At 40.9% G+C, this 17449-nt stretch overlaps 2 protein-coding genes across 14 annotated transcripts in view; one reads left to right on the forward strand and one right to left on the reverse strand.

The window, feature by feature from the left end:
• The window catches only part of EIF2AK4 (eukaryotic translation initiation factor 2 alpha kinase 4), a 110423-nt gene extending 99924 nt beyond the window's left edge, over nucleotides 1-10499 (reverse strand). For 8 of the 10 annotated variants that reach the window (XR_002345549.1, XR_002345551.1, XR_002345552.1 and 5 more), the window contains exon 1: nucleotides 10272-10499. Coding sequence is in view for 3 of the 10 variants with exons in the window: in XM_021097878.1 (XP_020953537.1) it covers nucleotides 10272-10415 (144 nt within the window). In the remaining 7 variants the exon portion in view is untranslated. The remainder of the gene's footprint in view (nucleotides 1-10271) is intronic. The other 2 variants (XR_002345554.1, XR_002345555.1) reach the window with 2 other exon arrangements.
• GPR176 (G protein-coupled receptor 176) overlaps nucleotides 10591-17449 on the forward strand; it is a 139636-nt gene continuing 132777 nt past the window's right edge. For 2 of the 4 annotated variants that reach the window (XM_021097914.1, XM_021097925.1), the window contains exons 1-2: nucleotides 10591-10974; nucleotides 15285-15443. The gene's annotated coding sequence lies outside the window, so the exon portion shown is untranslated. Of the gene's footprint in view, nucleotides 11042-15284; nucleotides 15444-17449 lie in introns of all 4 variants that reach the window. The other 2 variants (XM_021097921.1, XM_021097918.1) reach the window with 2 other exon arrangements.

Consider the following 17449-nt stretch of genomic DNA (forward strand, 5'->3'; position numbering starts at 1 on the left):
ACAGCTGGATCACAAAGGGCCTTTCGGCCAGATTATATAATTTTCAGGGATTTAAAGTGGAAACGATATACTCTAGCACACATTTTAAAAGATGGCTTTGGTCACTGAGTTAAGAATGAAAGGGGAAGAGTAAGGGCAGAAGTCAAAAGCTACTCTAACAATTCAGCCTCTGTCAGGGGCAAAGGAGAGAGAGGAGAGTGGATGTGAAAGAAAGCTAACAAAGAGACTGGGCCCTGAGGGAGGAAAACAGAAGGCTAGTATCTTGCCAGATGCTCCCTGAGGTTGAGTAGAGTGAGGACAGAGAGCATTCACTGCTTGAGTAACATGGGGATTCAGGTGATCATGCCCAGAGCGGGTTCTGTGGGTACCAAATGCAGACCCGAGGAGTGAATGCTGGATGAGGAAGAGGCAACAGCAAGTCTATGAGAGCTCCTTCAAGGAGGTTTGGGTTGTATATAGAGTGGGACAGAGAGTGGGATCATAGACTGGGGTGTGTGTGTGCGTGCGTGCATGCGTGGGTGTGTGTGTGTGTGTGTGTGTGTGTGTGTGTGTGTGTGTGTGTGTGTGTGTGTGAAATCAAAGGGAGAAATTTCTTTTGTTCTGTTTTAAACTTGGAAGTTACTAGAGCATGTGAGGGTGTTGACGAGGATGTTATGGAAGAGTGGTAAAGAGACCAAATTAGGATCTGAAGGAGCAAAGCCCTTCAGAGGGCAGAAGGTGACAGATTCTGGGCACAAGATCAACAGACTGGCTTTTGCTAAGAGGAGGTCTCTTCTTCAAGAATGCCAGGAGGACATGTGGAAAAAAAGCAGGTGGAGATGGGTTTCCTCCAAGCAGCCTCACAGGGATGAGAATGACATTGAGCCTGTTAGGCTCCCGGCTTCCTGTTTCTTCTTCAACCAGGGCAGGTCAATAATCTGCGTTATTCATTTGACAGAATTTAGCAGGAGAAGCATTTAGTGGCTAAGAGGAGCAAAAATACTAATACTCAGCTGCTAAGAAGAAAAGGAAAAACTATTGTCTTGATCCCAACAGCCTCACTTTTGGAAAAACTTTTTAATATGGAAATTTTCAAACAAAACTGATAATGACATAATGAACTCCATGTACTCACCAGCCAGTGTCAACAATAACCAATTCATAGCCAATCTTGTGTACCTGTGCTGCCCCTACCCCCAAGTGCCATGTTGGGTTATTCTGAAGTCAATCCTATCAACCAGTCTTTGCCTGTGTTATTGCTATTCATGTCCCAAGGGCAGTTCAGTGACATAGAAAAGATTATATATCTCCATTTTAGAGAGGTGAAAACTGAAAGAAAGGCTAGTTAGACCAGATCTAATCTTTATAGGCTTTGTCATTTCACAGGCCACAAATTTTAGATACTATGACCACCAACCTATAATTTTATCAAGAAAATTTTTTTTCCTCCTTTTTACTATAGATATCAGTTTAGAAAATACAGGCTATTTTAGTAACAAAAGTAGGAGGAAGTACAAAAATAGAATAGAGTACAGTCTCATCCTAAGAAGGGTCAATTAATATTATATTAATACATCTTCACATACACATTAGTTTGCCTTTTCTCATTTGGAGGTTGACCAATGAAAACTTTATTTTAGAATGCAAATGGGAATACTGCTTTAAATCTATGTTGACTGGTGTTCCCACTGTGGCTCAGAGGGTTAAAACCCAACATGTCAGTGAGGATGTGGGTTTGATCTCTGGCCTTGCTCAGTGGGTTAAGGATCTGGTGTTTCTCAAGCTGCGGCACAGGTCACAGATATGGATTGGATCTGGCATTGCTGTGGCTGTGGCATAGACCAGCAGCTGCAGCTCCAATTTGACCCCTAGCCCAGGAATTTCCATATGCCGAGGGTGTGGCTGTAAAAGGGAAAAAAATCCATATTGACTCACCTAGCTTAAAAGTGTTAAATAAATAAGAAGTTAAGAAAATAAGGGGAAATGCCTTACAGATGGTCTTAAAGTATTCAAGACCCTGCAGTCCCAGGTGAAAGAGGTACAAGTCAAGATGTTAAAATGCAAGCATCCAGCTAGGAGCAATGACAGATTTTCCGTTTTGAAGCAAAAAAACTGAAGTAGTCTTCTGAAATAAAAACAAGCGAGAATCAGATGACTATATCAGCAAGCTGTGCAAGTAGAAACTACAAATGCAAAGCAAGGGCTAAGACTTTCTTGGGCTCAGTATGGAAATTAACTTGCAACATACAGACAACATACGCCTCATGAAATGTGTTATCTCTGCATATGTAAGATAACAGATCTGGTTTAGCATTCCCTTTTGTCTTCAAACAGGAAGTAAAGAGTATACCTAAAGGTAACTAACCTTTTCAGGAAATGGTATGGGGAGGCCCATTCTTCATGTCTGGAGTCTCCCAACAGGAAGCTAGCTTCAGAAAGCAGAGGCTTATTGGGTGACTACACATTTTGAATATATTCTTTACTAAAGGGATGCTTAAGAAAGTACAAGGAATCCAGTTAGACGGTTGGCAAGCCTCAGGGAAGGAGGCCTCTTTCAGCCACCAGGGACCCCTTGGGGGAATATGGGTATGTGGAACAATGGAGCCTAAAAAAGCGGTTAGGCTCCTAAAAACACTCCTGGGCTGGCTCAGCCATAGAACACATCAGGTCTAATGCTCCAGTTACTTCCACAGCAGGCAACACTAGAAGGACAGCAGTGATAATGGTGATGAGCCCAGTCAATGCCAAAGCAAGCTTTTAGGAAAGAGTTTTGATGCAAAGTGAAGAGACTCATGGATGCATGAAGGTTTCAGTTTTAAGAAGTGCATGAGTCCAGGGATGGTGGTTTGGATGAAGGAGCGGACTCATGGCCACTGAAGAATGACATATTTTGGACAAAAACCTAACAACTTGTTTGGTTCTGACCAGTGAGACCAACACAAAGGGCAGGACACTGAAGCTACCAAGTGACCGGCTACTTCTAAGGCTATTATCTTTGGCTGAAATTTGACTGGACCAGTGATATTCCTCTTCATAGGGCATAGACTTTTGGGCTGTTTCTCAACAGAGACTATTAATTTTTCCCCACTATTCATTTTCCTTTTTTTTTTTTTTTAAATAATAGAATTGGTTTTTTTTTAGGGCTGCACCCGAGGCATATGGAGGTCCCCAGGCTATGGGTCCAATTGGAGCTATAGCTGCCGGCCTATGCCACAGCCACAGCCACAGCAACGCAGGATCTGGGCCACATCTGCGACGTACACCACAGCTCATGGCAACGCCGGATCCTTAACCCACTGAGCAAGGCCAGGGACTGAAACCGAAACCTCGTGGTTCCTAGTTGGATTGTTTCCACTGCACCATGATGGGAACTCCAGAATCCTTGATTTTTTTTAGCTGGATACATTCCTAGACTCCTTTGCAGCTCAGTGCGGCTACTGGATTAATTTCTGGCCAGTTAGATGTAAGAACTATAATACGCAATTTCCAGGAAGTAACCTTTATTAAAAGAAAGAGATAAAACTTCCTCAGCCCCCTCTCCTTCTAGCTGCCTGGAATACAGATGTGATGATGGGAGGTCAGCCAACCATTTTAGACCATCAAGGGCACAATAACGATGGTGGAACAGCAATTCAGGAAAAGCTCTAGACTCCAGATTTTTACATGCAAAAAAAAATAAACTTTGTTAAATTTTTCGTCACATGTAGCTACACTTAATCTTAACCCGTCTAGGCTCACTGGAAAGGAAAAAAAAAAAAAAAAAGACAGGAAACAGTGCTTTCAGAGATTATAAGAACAGAATATTCACCAGGCTTTTCTCAAGCAAACAGAAAGGCACCCCAATATGGGAAGAGGACTTTATTTAAGACATGTTTAAGATACCGAGTGTTAGCTCAGATTAGGACATTCAAGGACTCTGGAGGAGCTCCTGCTGTGGTGCAACAGTATCAGTGGCATCTTGGGAGCACTGGGACTTGGGTTTGATCCCTGGCACAGTGGGTTAAGGATCTGGCATTGCCACAGCTGTGGCTTAGTTTGAGGCTATGGCTCGGATCTGATCCTTGGCCTGGGAGCTCCATGTGCCATGGGACGGCCAAAAATAAGTAAAATAAATAAAGTTTATAAAAAAAAATAAGGACTCCTGGAGTTGAAGAGGACTTGATTAAAAACAGTTCAACATGGAGTTCCCATCGTCGTGCCTCAGCAGAAATGAATCTGACTAGTATCCATAAGGATGCAGGTTCAATCCCTGGCCTTGATCAGTGGGTTAAGGATCTGGCGTTGCCATGAGTTGTGGTGTAGGTCACAGATGAGGCTCGGATCTGGCATTGCTGTCGCTGTGGTGCAGTCCAGCTGCTTCTGCTCTGATTTGACCCCTGGCCTGGGAACCTCCATATGCCTCTGGTGCAGTCCTGAAAAAGAAAAGACAAACAAACAAACAAAACCAGTTCAACAACCAAGATTACTAGGGAGTGGGATGGGGTAGGGCCTCCTTCATGCCTTTAGAAGATAAATGATCATTAGAATTTAATGTTGATAAAAATCTTTGACTTAACCTACACAAGGAAATAATGATTTCCTGGAATACTTGTAGGCCAATGAACATAAAGTAAGGAGTAGCCAAAAATTTTTGAGAGCACCAAATGAGAGGAAAACACAATGCAGAATGTATCTGCTACCAACTACACAAAATTCTACATGAGAAAAAAAAAATTTCCTTTGAAAAGTGAAAATGCCAGTGACATGAAGGCAGCACTGTAAAGTAGTAAGGGAGAAAAGGCCATGCTACAATGAGATATGAGTTAAATTCACTCCTAAGTGAAATCATGAAGTCGGCTACTTTCAATGAACTACTGTAAAATAGCCAAACAAAATCCTCAAGGTATAAAAAGTGTAAGAGGAATTCCCGTTGTGGCTCAGGGGTAACAAACCGAACTAGTACTCATAAGGACATGAGTTTGATTCCTGGCCTGGCTCAGTGGGTTAAGGATCTGGTGTTGCTGTAAGCTGTGGTGTAGGTCATAGACACAGCTTGGATCTGGTGTTCCTGTGGCTGTGGTGTAGGCCGGCAGCTGTAGCTCTGATTCAGCCCCTTGGCTGGGAACTTCCATATGCTGCAGGTGCAGCCCTAAAAAGACAAAAAATAAAAATATTAAAAGTGAAAGATAACACACTCAGTCCTAAAACATGAGAGGTCATGTTCATTTGGAACTCATCCCCTTCAATTTTTTTTTTTTTAATTAACTCTTCAAAAAAGCGCCCCAAATCCAAGGATCTTTTTTGCATATGGAGGTTCCCAGGCTAGGGATCCAATCAGAGCTATAGCTGCCAGCCTACACCACAGCCACAGCAATGCCAGATCCGAGCTGTGTCTGTGACCTACATTAGAGCTCATGGCAACACCAGATCCTTAACCCACTGAGCGAGGCCAGGGATCGAACCCACAACCTCATGGTTCCTAGTTGGATTCGTTTCTGCTGTGCCACAATGGGAACTCCCAAGGATCTTAATACACCCTGAAGGATTAGGAACACTGAACTGGGGGGCCTCCTTCTCAGCACAGCGCACCCAGTATCTCAGTCTGAATGTGCTTCCTTGGGTACTTCCTCACTCAGGGCCCTCCACACAAACTGGTGTAAGCACAAGTCTTTTTCTGCGAAAACCTCTAGAGTGAAGGATAGAACTATTAAAAACTAAGAAGAATTTTATCAGCCATTCCACACAGCAGCAAATCTTTTGGTTCCAAGGCAGAAGCATGAGGATTATTGACAGCCTGTGATTAACTTCATTGGTTTACAAGATGAACAGGAGCATGAAGATGAATGAGGTTTGGGAAATTAAATAAAAATACAAACAAAATTTTCCATTGCACGACTGTGTAAATATACTTAACACTATTGAACTATACACTTAAAAATAATAAAGCTGGCATATTTTATGTTATATGTTTTTAACAAAAAGATATTTTAAAAAGCTACATGCCATGGGAGTTCCCGTTCTGGCGCAGCAGAAACGAATCCGACTAGGAACCATGAAATCACGGGTTTGATCCCTGGCCTCACTCAGTGGGTTAAGGACCCAGTGCTACCGCGAGCTGTGGTGTAGATTGCAGACATGGCTCCGATCTGGTGTTGCTGTGGCTCTGGTGGAGATCAGCAGCTGTAGCTCCAATTGGACCCCTATCCTGGGAACCTCCATATGCCAAGGGTGCAGCCCTTTAAAAAAAAAAAAAAAAAGCTACATGTTTCAAACCACTTTCAGGTGTTTGGTCTAGAATTGTTACTTACATTCTGCTCATCATATCCTCCTTACTTTTTTTTTTTTTTCCTTTTTGCCACATCTGCAGCATGCATAACATCCTGGGCCGGGGATCAAACCTGTGCCACAGCAGCAACCTGAGCCACAACGGTGGCAACACTGCATCCTTAACCCACTGCGCCACCAGGGAATTCAGCTCCTTAAATTCTGATGGCAAGATTTGGCTCAACATGGCCTACTGTTTCTCACTTGCTTCAGATCTCATATCCTATAATGTGAAGAATAAACTAGTCTGTGTGAAAAAACAACAAATCCAGAAATAAGTTAACATATGCAAGCTAGATAATCTGGGCAAGTCTTTGATTTTAAGTCTCCGAAGATGCCAAAAATAAAAATGATAATAGTAAAAGCTCAGAATATGGAAATTAGATAATATTCCTCTAGATTTTATGCCAAATGCCTTAATCACTGACTTCCCCCTATATCTCCTTTTCTAAGAATGAATACTTTCTCTAACTGACTTTGTACAAATCACCAAGTTCATTCATTCATCTTCTGTTCACAAGTATTTGCCTATTTGTCAAACTGGTAAGAGTTAAAAAAAAAAAAAAAAACTGCTAGATTCCATAAAGTTTAGTAACTATGACTCCATTTTAAACATGAAAATATTTAAATGTGAATTTTTCCCAAACTAAATACAAGTAACATTATTCCAGTAAAAATGCCAATATAAGTTTTTAACCAGCCAAGTTGATTCTAAAATTCATAAGGAAAAACTAAAGTAAAATTAGTCAGGAATATTCTGTAAATGATGACCACACTAAACACTAAGACGTCATAAATGTACAGTAATGAAAGCAACACAGTCACAGTACCTAAATAGATTACTGGGATAGAATAGAGAGTCAAGAAATAGACTCTAATACATTTGGGAATTATTTGAATCAATAAAAAAATTTCAGCTTTTTACCAGGCATTAAGCATATAGGTATGAACAAATATAGAAACTCTATCCTTATGAAGCTAGCTTACTCTCACATAATGTGAAGGTGGCATTTCAAATTAGTGAAAACAATTGAAAAAAATCATCTGTATTAGTTTAACTGGCTAGCTAGGGGGGTGGGGGTGGGGGGTGGGAAGAGGGCAGCTTGGATTCCTACTTGGACAGAGGTAAGAACTTGAAAAAAAAACAGAAAAAAAAGAAAGCTATTTCTATACTTATTTGATGGAAGTTTAAAAACAAAATGGTGAAAGAATTAAAATAAGGCCTTGGAATTACTGCTGTGACACAATGGCATCAGCGGCATCTCTGGAGTTCTGGGATGAGGATCCCCAGAGGGTTCCATCTTCCATCCAGCACAGTGGACTAAAGATCCAGCGTTGCTGTAGCTGCAGTGTAGGTTGCAACTATGGCTCACATCTAATCCCTGGCTGGGGAACTCCAGAGGCCATGGGGCAGCCAAAAAAAGAAAGCCTTAAAGAATTCATTGTTGGTAACACTCAAGCAGGGGGGGAAAAAAACCCATAGGAAATATATAATAACAATTTTTAAAAAAGGTCATTTTGACTACATTGAAGTTTTTTAAAATTACATAAATTACCTAAATATCAAAATGCATGATGATTAATTAGAGGGAAATATGTGCAATATATGACCCCAAATGTTAATTTTCTTGATATACAAATAGCTCTGATATATGAATTGGGAAATAGACAACTGAGTGTAAAAATAAACCAAAGAACATTGAACAGTTCACAGAAAAAAAGTCCATGGCTTACAGACAAAGGTGGTTCTCATAATTTGTAACTAAAGAAGTAAAAATGTTTCATCTATCTATCTACTGGCAAAGATGAAAAAGTCTGACATCTACAATGTTGGTGAAGATGTAGCACCCATATACTACCGATGGGTCCAGAAACAGGGGTAAGCTTTTAGGAGGGAAGTTTGCAATAGCTATCAAATTATAAATAAGCAGACCTTTGGCTGACAGAAAATTAGCCTAGATAATTAAGTTAGCAATAAGCTCATAACTGTAGAGGAAATTACATTTTAAACTAGCAGTGTTCAAACTTTAGTATGTAAGATAATTTTAGCATGCACTCCCAAGATGTTTATCTATAAATAATACACATACACTACCAAAATCTATATTATAAATAAACACATCCTATAAAAAGAAGTTTTAAAAAACCTCAGGTTTATTTAGGTTAATAATTCTGTTTGAATTTATTTGCAGCAAATTTGGCCTGAACTGACACGAGGCTATTAATAGTCTTTCTTCATCCTCTTAAGTGTGAATACTTCGATATTCACACATTCTGCTGTGTTTGATTTTGGATGCTGCTCCAGACAAGGAGGGAGGTATTAGGTAAGAAGGGATGTGCACACATGACCATGAACACAAATACTTCTGAATTCTGAAACCCCTAAGTCCTCTGAGTTTTGGATAAAGGATTGTGTACTCATATAACCTTTTCCTAAAAGATTGGTGAATAGCAAGTAATAAGTACTTGTTGAATGACTACACTCTGATTCATCCTTATGACCACAAATTACTTGCCCGTGGGGGCCTGTGAGGTCCAGAAAAGTCCTGAGGCTATTTGCCAGGGTACCTGAGGCCACAGCTATCTGAATTCTTCTGCCTGCCTATTATAGCTTTTGTCTTGTCTTGTTTACTCTTCTATCTTGTTATAAAGGCCACCAAGTATAAATTCCAAGATTATCAGTATCCCTATCTACAGAGGCTCTTTCTTCTTTTATGTTTTCCTGCAGTCTTAGAACCAGATAATGACGCTCGCATAAAGTAAATAAAGTGGTTCAGAATGAAGTCGTAGGGGCCTTGTATTGAGTTCCAATGTACACTTGGTGACACATATTTTTGGCTTAATGAGCCCACTTCCTGGTTCTCAATGTTTGGGAATGGAAAAGTTATCAGATCACCAGTAAGTTATGCTGCTATTTTTTCATAAGCATGTTTAAGGGGAATATTTACATTTTCATTATTTCAGGTTTTAAAAAACTTGAAATTAAGCACTAGAAAAGTAAGCTCCCTGAGGGAAGGGGGTTTGGTTTGGTTTGTGCTGGGCTATATTCCCAATACCTAGAACAATACAGAGTTAATGAAGGACAAAACACATTGGGTGAGAGGGAGAATGTTTGGCTCTGACTGCTCCAAAAGATCCTGTTTCTTGAGGAAATCCTGAATGTGTTGATAAGGCACATGCTGTAAAGTGCCAGAAGATGAAGCAAGGTACTTTTAAAATAATACTCATAGACATAAGTTTGCTAGATAATTTTTCAAGGATGAGGGAAAACTGTCAGTATCAGCAGGCTATAATGTGCCTTAACTTACTTCCAGACAAAAAAGAAAATAATATTTTAAACCAAATGCCATTTAAAAAGATCTGGACTCAGCACCCTCCCTCTCCACTATAGCTAAGAAGAATGTATTCAATACTAAGTGCGTTATAGGAAGGTACAGAGGACAAGTTCCTCCATAGCGCACAACACAATGAGGATGCCTGAGGAGTACAGTGAGATTACATGGTTAATAGTTTTGAACAAACATATAAGGGTGAGACTTGAAAGTTCTGAATGAAGGCATCAGCAAGATCTTTGCAGGAGCCCCCAAAACCTTCCCAGAACAAAGTTGCAATAGGTCCCTATGAATGCACTGTTGTATCAAACTCAAGGGCTTTCAGGGGGAAAAAAAGGCAAGACTGTAAGTAGGGAGGGGTGTTATGGAATGTCAGTGGGAACCAGCAGGGCCAGGTAAGAGAGAGGAGCCGACCTGGGAAAAAGGCTGTAAGAGAATTCGGCCCAGGCGTGGGTTGTGTAGACCTGCCGAGCGCCTGCGGGTGCAGGGACAAAAAGTAAGCGTGGGTGGAATCGTGAAGGATGTAAGCACTCCAGAATCCCAAGCGGGGTCTGCGGCTCGGCTCGGACCGGGCCAGGTGGGCCTGGCCAGGCTAAATCGCGCCAAAGGAGGCTGGGCCGCAGCTCGCCACCGGGACCCGATGAGCCAAGTTCCTACCCGTCCGCACGCGTCCGGCCGCAGGTCCTGGAAGTCGGCGCCGTAGATGGCCTCCAGGGCCTGTAGCTCATGGTCCTGTCGCTGCGGGTAACTCTCAGGCGGCTCGTCCCGGCCACGCCCGGGGGCCCCGCGGCCCCCAGCCATGGCAGCCCTGTGGGCAAGGTAAGAGGCCTTGCTTTGGCTGGTGGGCCCCAGGCGGGCTCCGCTCCGGGGGCGGGCCTGTGGGCGGGGCTAAGACCCGGGGCGGGTTTGGGCGGGGCTTCAAGCCAGAGGCGGGGTCAGTGATAGGGTGGTGCTCCGCGGTTGGGGGAAGGAGAACACCCAGAGCTCCCTGATGGGAGTGGGCGTGTGAGCCGGGAGCTGCGCTAGGGGTGGGGTCGGGGTTGGGGTGGGGCTCCGCTCCTAGGGTAGGATCCTGGCTGGACCTCGGCTCTGGGGGTCCGCAAGCGGGTTTTGCACCGCTAGGCTGTACTGCGTCAGGGATGAGGTGGGGCTGTGCTCCTGGAGGCCCGATTTCGGCCGGAGCAAAACATGGCGCAGGCGAGGCCCGGCTCGGGAAGCGCTATTAGCGCGTGAAAAGTGAGAGCGAGGGGACAAGGCTAGGGAAAGGCTTGTCCCCTCTTCTGCTGGGGGAATCTGAACAGAGGAACCAGCAGGAGCGTGGGAGAGCACATCAATCGGAATGGGACGATAACGTCAAATGGTATGGTTTTCACGAAATAAGTCTCTTTAACAGAAGCGCCTGCTGGAATTCCTTCACTCTGGCATGGGTAGGAGACGAAACTCTTAAGGGCAGACTTTGATGGATTTTCTAGCCACTCACTGACTCACCTTGAGCCTTCCCAGAAGACCAGGAGCAAAGACCGTTACCTCTATTCCCCTTCTCCCCGGTTTTAGACCCTCAAACTCATCCCTTTAACCATAAATTCAGCATCCCAATGCATGCGTTCTCTGTCCCTACATGCCCACCCTAGAGATCTCCAGTACCACCTTGTAATTTCAACTGAAAGATGTCTTTCCATTCAGGCACCTGATGAGCAACATTCCCATGAAGAGAATTATGTTGCATGCCGTTTATTTAATGTGAATTTAGGAGGTCTTTCTGTTATATTCTGCCTCCAATCATATTTTTTCAAGTTTATAAGACAACCTATCTCCCCAGACATTGTATTTCATCTTCACTTGGCTACTAATGCTGTGTATTGATCTAAAATAATCATGTATTACCTCAAATTTGGTTTAGGTGACATTTCCTTATACTTATTTTGCTTACCCTTATACTGTTTGATAAATAATGACCAAGTATCTTCTGGTCATCTAAGTATCTTGCTGTAATCTATCTATTCTATCAATTCTGGCCAGATAAACAAAGGCACTAGTTTAACCCATTGCCCTTCAAACCATCTTCCTCTTGCCTTCACTGGTGGGGACCTGTTCTTTTTCCAATGATCCCTGTCTGGGTAAACGGGACCCTATTGCCCCTAGCCAACTAAGAGTGATCTTCAGTTTTCTTTCTCTCATCTCTTACAGCCAGATAGCCACCATTTTTCATACTCATCCACTTCACCTCATCCCACAGCCACTAACTTAGTTCAGGCCACTATCATCTCTTCCCTGAGCGACTTCAACAGCTCGGAAACCAGTCATTATTTTCATTATTTGCCCCACTTTAAGCCATTCTTCCTATTACAGCCAGAAGAATACTTCTAAGTAAAAAATAGGATCACATCATTCCAGTCCTTAAAATCCTTCTGTTTTTCCTTTCATAATTCATACATCTTCTGTCTATTAAAAAACTCTATAAATACAATGTTTAAAATTTTTAAAAATTGGAGTTCCCGTCAGTGAACTCCAGTGGAAACGAACCTGAGCAGGAACCATGAGGTTGCAGGTTCAATCCCTGGCCTTGCTTAGTGGGTTAAGGATCTGGCGTTGCCATGAGTTGTGTAGGTCCCGGACTCAGCTCGGATCTGGCGTTGCTGTGGCTGTGGTGTAGGACAGCAGTTACATCTCTGATTCGGCCCCTAGCCTGGAAACCTCCATATGCCGAGAGTGCAGCCCTAAAGAACAAAAAAATAAATAAATTAATTAATTAATTAAAATAAAACATTGTATTTGGTATATAGTAGTATCTCATTATGTCTTAATTTACATTTCCCTAATGATTAATGATTTTGAGCACCTTTTCATTTGCTTATTTATAATTCATATATCTTCAGTCTGTTCAAAAAATCATAGAAATTTTAACATGTACATAAAAGTAGAGGAAATATTATAATAACCCCCCTGTACTCATCACTCAACTTCAACAGTATAAATATCTTGTCACTCTTTTTTCGTTTCTCTCCACCACCACCCCACACACTCATCTCCCTAGGAGTAAATCTCAAAGAAAATCTCAGATATTGTATCATTTTTTCTAGAAACACTTAAGTCCATATCTCTAATAGGTAAGGACATTTACAAACATAACAATATTGTCCTTATACCTTAAAAATATAACAATTGCTTACCATCATTTAATACCCAATTTATGTTCAAAATTCTCCATTTGCCTAAAATTAGAATCTGTAATGGATGCTCGACCTATAAAGAATATAATCAAAACAAACAGCAAAATTTGAAGGGGGTCTGTGAATTAGACAGCAGTACTGTATCAGTGTTAATTTCCTGGCTTTAGTGGTTTAACAGTACCATGTACAGCTTCAAATAGAAACTGTCCTGTTATTAGGAAATTTCCACTCCAACCTTAAGGGGTAATAATGTATGCAATTAGCTCCCAAATGACTCAGGAAATAGAGAAAGAGATAATGATAAGTGTAGAATGTTGACCAATAGGGAATTTAGGTGAAGGATATATGAGAATTCTTTAGATGATTCTTATAACTTTTATGTAAGTTTGAAATTATTTCAAAGTCAAGATTTTACAGAGTTCCCTGGTACTCTAGTGGTTAAGGACCCAGCATTGTCACTGCTATGGTGTGGGTCCTGTGTTGGGCCTGGGAACTTCCACATATTGCAGGTGCAGTAAAAAAAAAAATTTTTTTTTTCACCAGAAAAACACCCTGGCAAACTTTTCCAAAATGGTTGTACCATTTTATATTCCCACCAGTTTAGGAAAGTTCTAATTACTCTGCATCCTTACCAGTAATTGTTATTGTCAGTCTTAAATTTTAAACATTGAATTTGGTATGTAGTAATATCTCTTTGTGTCTTAATTTGCAGTTTCCTAATATTAATGATGTTGAGCTTTTCATTTGCTTATTTATGATTCATGTATCTTCTGTCTTTTCAAATCTTTTACTCTTTTTCCAAATTGAGTCATTTGTTTATTTATTGTTATTATTTTTGATGCTCCTGCAGCATGTGGAAGTTCCTGGGCCAAGGATCGAACCTGCATCACCACAACAGGAGCCACAACAGTGACAACATCTGATCCTTAACCCTTTGAGTCACATGGAAACTCAAGAGAATTCTTTATATATTCTGGATTAAGTCCTTCATCAAATATGTGATTTGCAAAGATTTTCTCTTAGTCTATGGCTTACCTTTTTGTTCTCAAGTATTTTACAAAGATCATAGTTCTTACTTTCGAGGAAATTCAGTTTTATCAGTTTTTTCTTTTGTGTATCATGTTTTGTTGTCCTATCCAAGAATTTTTTGCCTAACTCATGTTCACAAAGATTTTCTTTTGTGTTTTCTTCTAGAAGTTTCATGGTTTTAAGTTTTACATTTAGGCCTATCATGAGTTTTAGTTAAAAAGTTAAACATATACCTACCATATGACAAAGCTATTCACTGTTAGGTATTTATTTACCTAAGAGAAATGAAAGTGAATGTCCATATAAACACTTGTAAGTGGAGTTCCCTAGTGGCCTAGTGGTTAAGGACTTAGCATTGTCTTTGCTACAACTTGGGTTACTGCTGTGGCTTAGGTACAATCCCTGGCCTGAGAACTTCTGTATGCTGTGGGTGTGCCAAAAAACAAACAAACAAACAACTTGTAAATGAATAGTCATAGCCCCTTAATCCCCAAACTGGAAACAACCTAAGTGCCATTAAAAAGTGCTGGACAGGGAGTTCCTGTCCTGGCTCAGAAGTTAGCAAACCAGACTAGCATCCATGAATACTAGGGTTCATTCCCTGGCCTCGCTCAGTGAGTTAAGGATCCAGCATTGCCGTGAACTATGGTGTAGGTCGAAGACATGGCTCAGATCCCATTTTGCTGTGGCTCTGGTGTAGGCTAGCAGCTACACTTCCGATTGGATTCCTAGCCTGGGAACCTCATACACTGCTGGTGCAGGCCTAAAAAAGACAGAAAGACCGGAGTTCCCGTCATGGCTCAGTGGTTAACGAATCCGACTAGGAACCATGAGGTTGCCGTGAGCTGTGGTGTAGGTTGCAGACGCGGCTCGGTTCCCTTGTTGCTGTGGTTCTGGCGTAGGCCAGTGGCCAGTGACTGTAGCTCTGATTCGACCCCTAGCCTGGGAACCTCCATATGCCGCAGGAGCGGGCCCAAAGAAATAGCAAAAAGACAAAAAAAAAAAAAAAAAAAAAAAAACACAGAAAGACCAAAAAAAAAAAAAAAAAAAAAAGTGCTGGACAATTTAGGTAAAAATAAATTGAGGTGTATTGATACAATCAATGGAACACTATTCAGCAATAAAAAGAAATAGGCTATATAGTAATAACATGGAGGAATCTCAAAATAATTATGCTAAATGAGAGAAGCCAGACAAGAGTATAAACTGTATGATTCCATTTATATAAAGTTCTAAAAATACAAACTTAGTAATAGAAGTGATTGCCTGGGGTAGGGAGGACAGGGTTGAGCCACAGGGAGGCATTCCAGAGGGAGAAGAGGAAATTGTCTTGATTGTGCTGATGGTTTCATAGGTGTTTGCATGTATTAAAACTAATTAAACTGTATGACATATGCAATTTATTGTATGTCAATTATACCCTATTAATATGTTAAAAGGTTGTTTTTTAATTTTGTTTTTTGTTTTACAGTGCTTTGTTTGTATTGGGATTCAGACAAGATCCACACATTACATTTGGCTGCCCTACATGAAATAACTTAGCAGGCTTGGGATTATTCTAAAGAAAAGACTGGTCCTTGACTGGCTTCTGCAGATAACCTCTAAACCCTTAGAATGTCCAGCGTGGGAGGTGTGTTTTTGTATAAATGGGGCTCAGAAACAATTTGTCAGGGCACCTCAAGATTTCCATATTCTCCAGGCCCTCTCTAAAGTCTTAGATCCGTTCTCAAAGAAAGAGTCTCTATTTCTCTGTGCCCTCACTGCTCCCCCAAAGTATTCTCCTGGTCTTATTGTTTACCCTTAACTTCCCCAGGAAAAAAAAATCCCAGACTGTTGGTCATTGTCCCCATATTTTACAACTATGATCCCCTCATTCCTGAAGAATATTTTCACTGGATACACAATTTTGGGTTAATGGTTCTTATCTTTTGGACTTGAAAATGTTTTGCGCCTTCCTTCTGGCCTGTGTGGTTTCAATTAAAATCTCTGCTATCATTCACATTGTTTTTCCCCTAGAGATAAAGTGGCATTTCTCTTTGGCTACTTTTAAAGTTGTTTATTTTCTTTGTCTTAGTGTCCAAGTTTGACTATGATGTATCCTGGTATAGATTTCTTTGGGTTTATCCTGTTTATAGATTTCACTTAGCTTCTTGAATCTGTAGGCTTATGATCTTTGACTAACATGAGAAATTTCAGCCCAGTAGTCTGAATACCTTTTCAGCCCTGCCCTCTTTCCTCTCTCGGTGTAGGAGGTAAAAGCACTTAACTATTGTTACTGCTTTCTGTGGCCTGGCAGCCAGAAGTAGGAGAGTCAGTGTGGTTCCTCCTGCTTGATAAGTATGAAATAAAATGATGGTAATTTAACATATCCCAAACTAAGAACCATGAAGTAGACATATTTAGCCCAAGAGTGTAACGGTTAAATTCTGGACTTCTAAGTCTTCAAGCAAAAATTCCCCTAAAGCCATTTTGTCCTTTGTTAACTGCAAAGTAAGTGGTTCTTCCATTTTTTGAAATACAAGACTTGTTAGATAGTATTTTATTTATATCTAAAAAGAGAGAATTCTTTAAAATGTTGAAAGATACTTTCTTTCTCCTTTTGATTATCTGTTGTCTTTAAGCATCAAGAAAAGGATCATTCTTATATAGTTACCTTTATTGATTTCCTGTGATGTGCCAGGTACTGTTAGAGATTGTCATCAATTTTGCATTTTATTGTCCTCTAAACAGAGCTTTGCAAAATAGGCATCTTTATCCATATCTGGTAGAAGAGGCAACTGAGCTTAGAGAGGTCATGTAACTGTTCAGTGTAACAAATGGAAATTGGGGAGCAGGCATTTAAATCCAGGTCTGACTGATACCAACATTATGCTATTCCCCCCACCACCCCATCAGACTCTTATCTTGAAGAAGTTGGTAGGTTTGCCTATGTAAGGAAGAAAAAAAAAATGAGTTGTCACCTATACTAAGCTTAAGTACTCGCCAAAAACCTATTTAAATGACATAAATTTATTGAAGAACCAGTGTGTTTTTGGACATGCTTGGGAACCCTATCAGCCTGTTTATTATTTCTATAGGGAAATGGATCCTGAGTGCTACACAACTAAATTTACAACCTGGGGAACACAAAGTATTTTTAGCTTGGGAGAATGCCTTCTTATACTATTCATTATGGGAGAAGAATGTAAGGAAAAATTACATATATATTACAGCATTATCTAAGAGCCAGAGGTTGCCTTTTTATTACTGCATCTCCCATTATCTGCTTTTAGTGCAGCTCCAGAAGGTTTTAGATAAAAATTACCTAGCACATAAGTGTGTCAGCTAGTGGTCCTAATCACCTGCCTTCAGCCATGGTTGTGTACATGTTTGCTGCTAGGTGTTACCATTGGCTAGCTCATATCCCTGTAGCACCTATACATGGCAAGTAACTGAAGAGGACTGTGATTTATTTATAATTTAGGTGATTTTTTGGACCTCTTCAGAAAAATATCTAAAACAGAATTTTCGAAGGATTTTTTTTGTTGTTGTTGCTTTTTTAGGGTCGTATCTATGGCACATGGAAGTTCCCGGCTAGGGGTCGAATTTGAGCTACAGCTGCCTGCCTACACCACAGAAACAGCGACATGGGATCCC

The sequence above is a fragment of the Sus scrofa genome, chromosome 1, assembly GCF_000003025.6.
Source record: "Sus scrofa isolate TJ Tabasco breed Duroc chromosome 1, Sscrofa11.1, whole genome shotgun sequence".
In the NCBI taxonomy this organism is placed as follows: Eukaryota; Metazoa; Chordata; class Mammalia; order Artiodactyla; family Suidae; genus Sus; species Sus scrofa.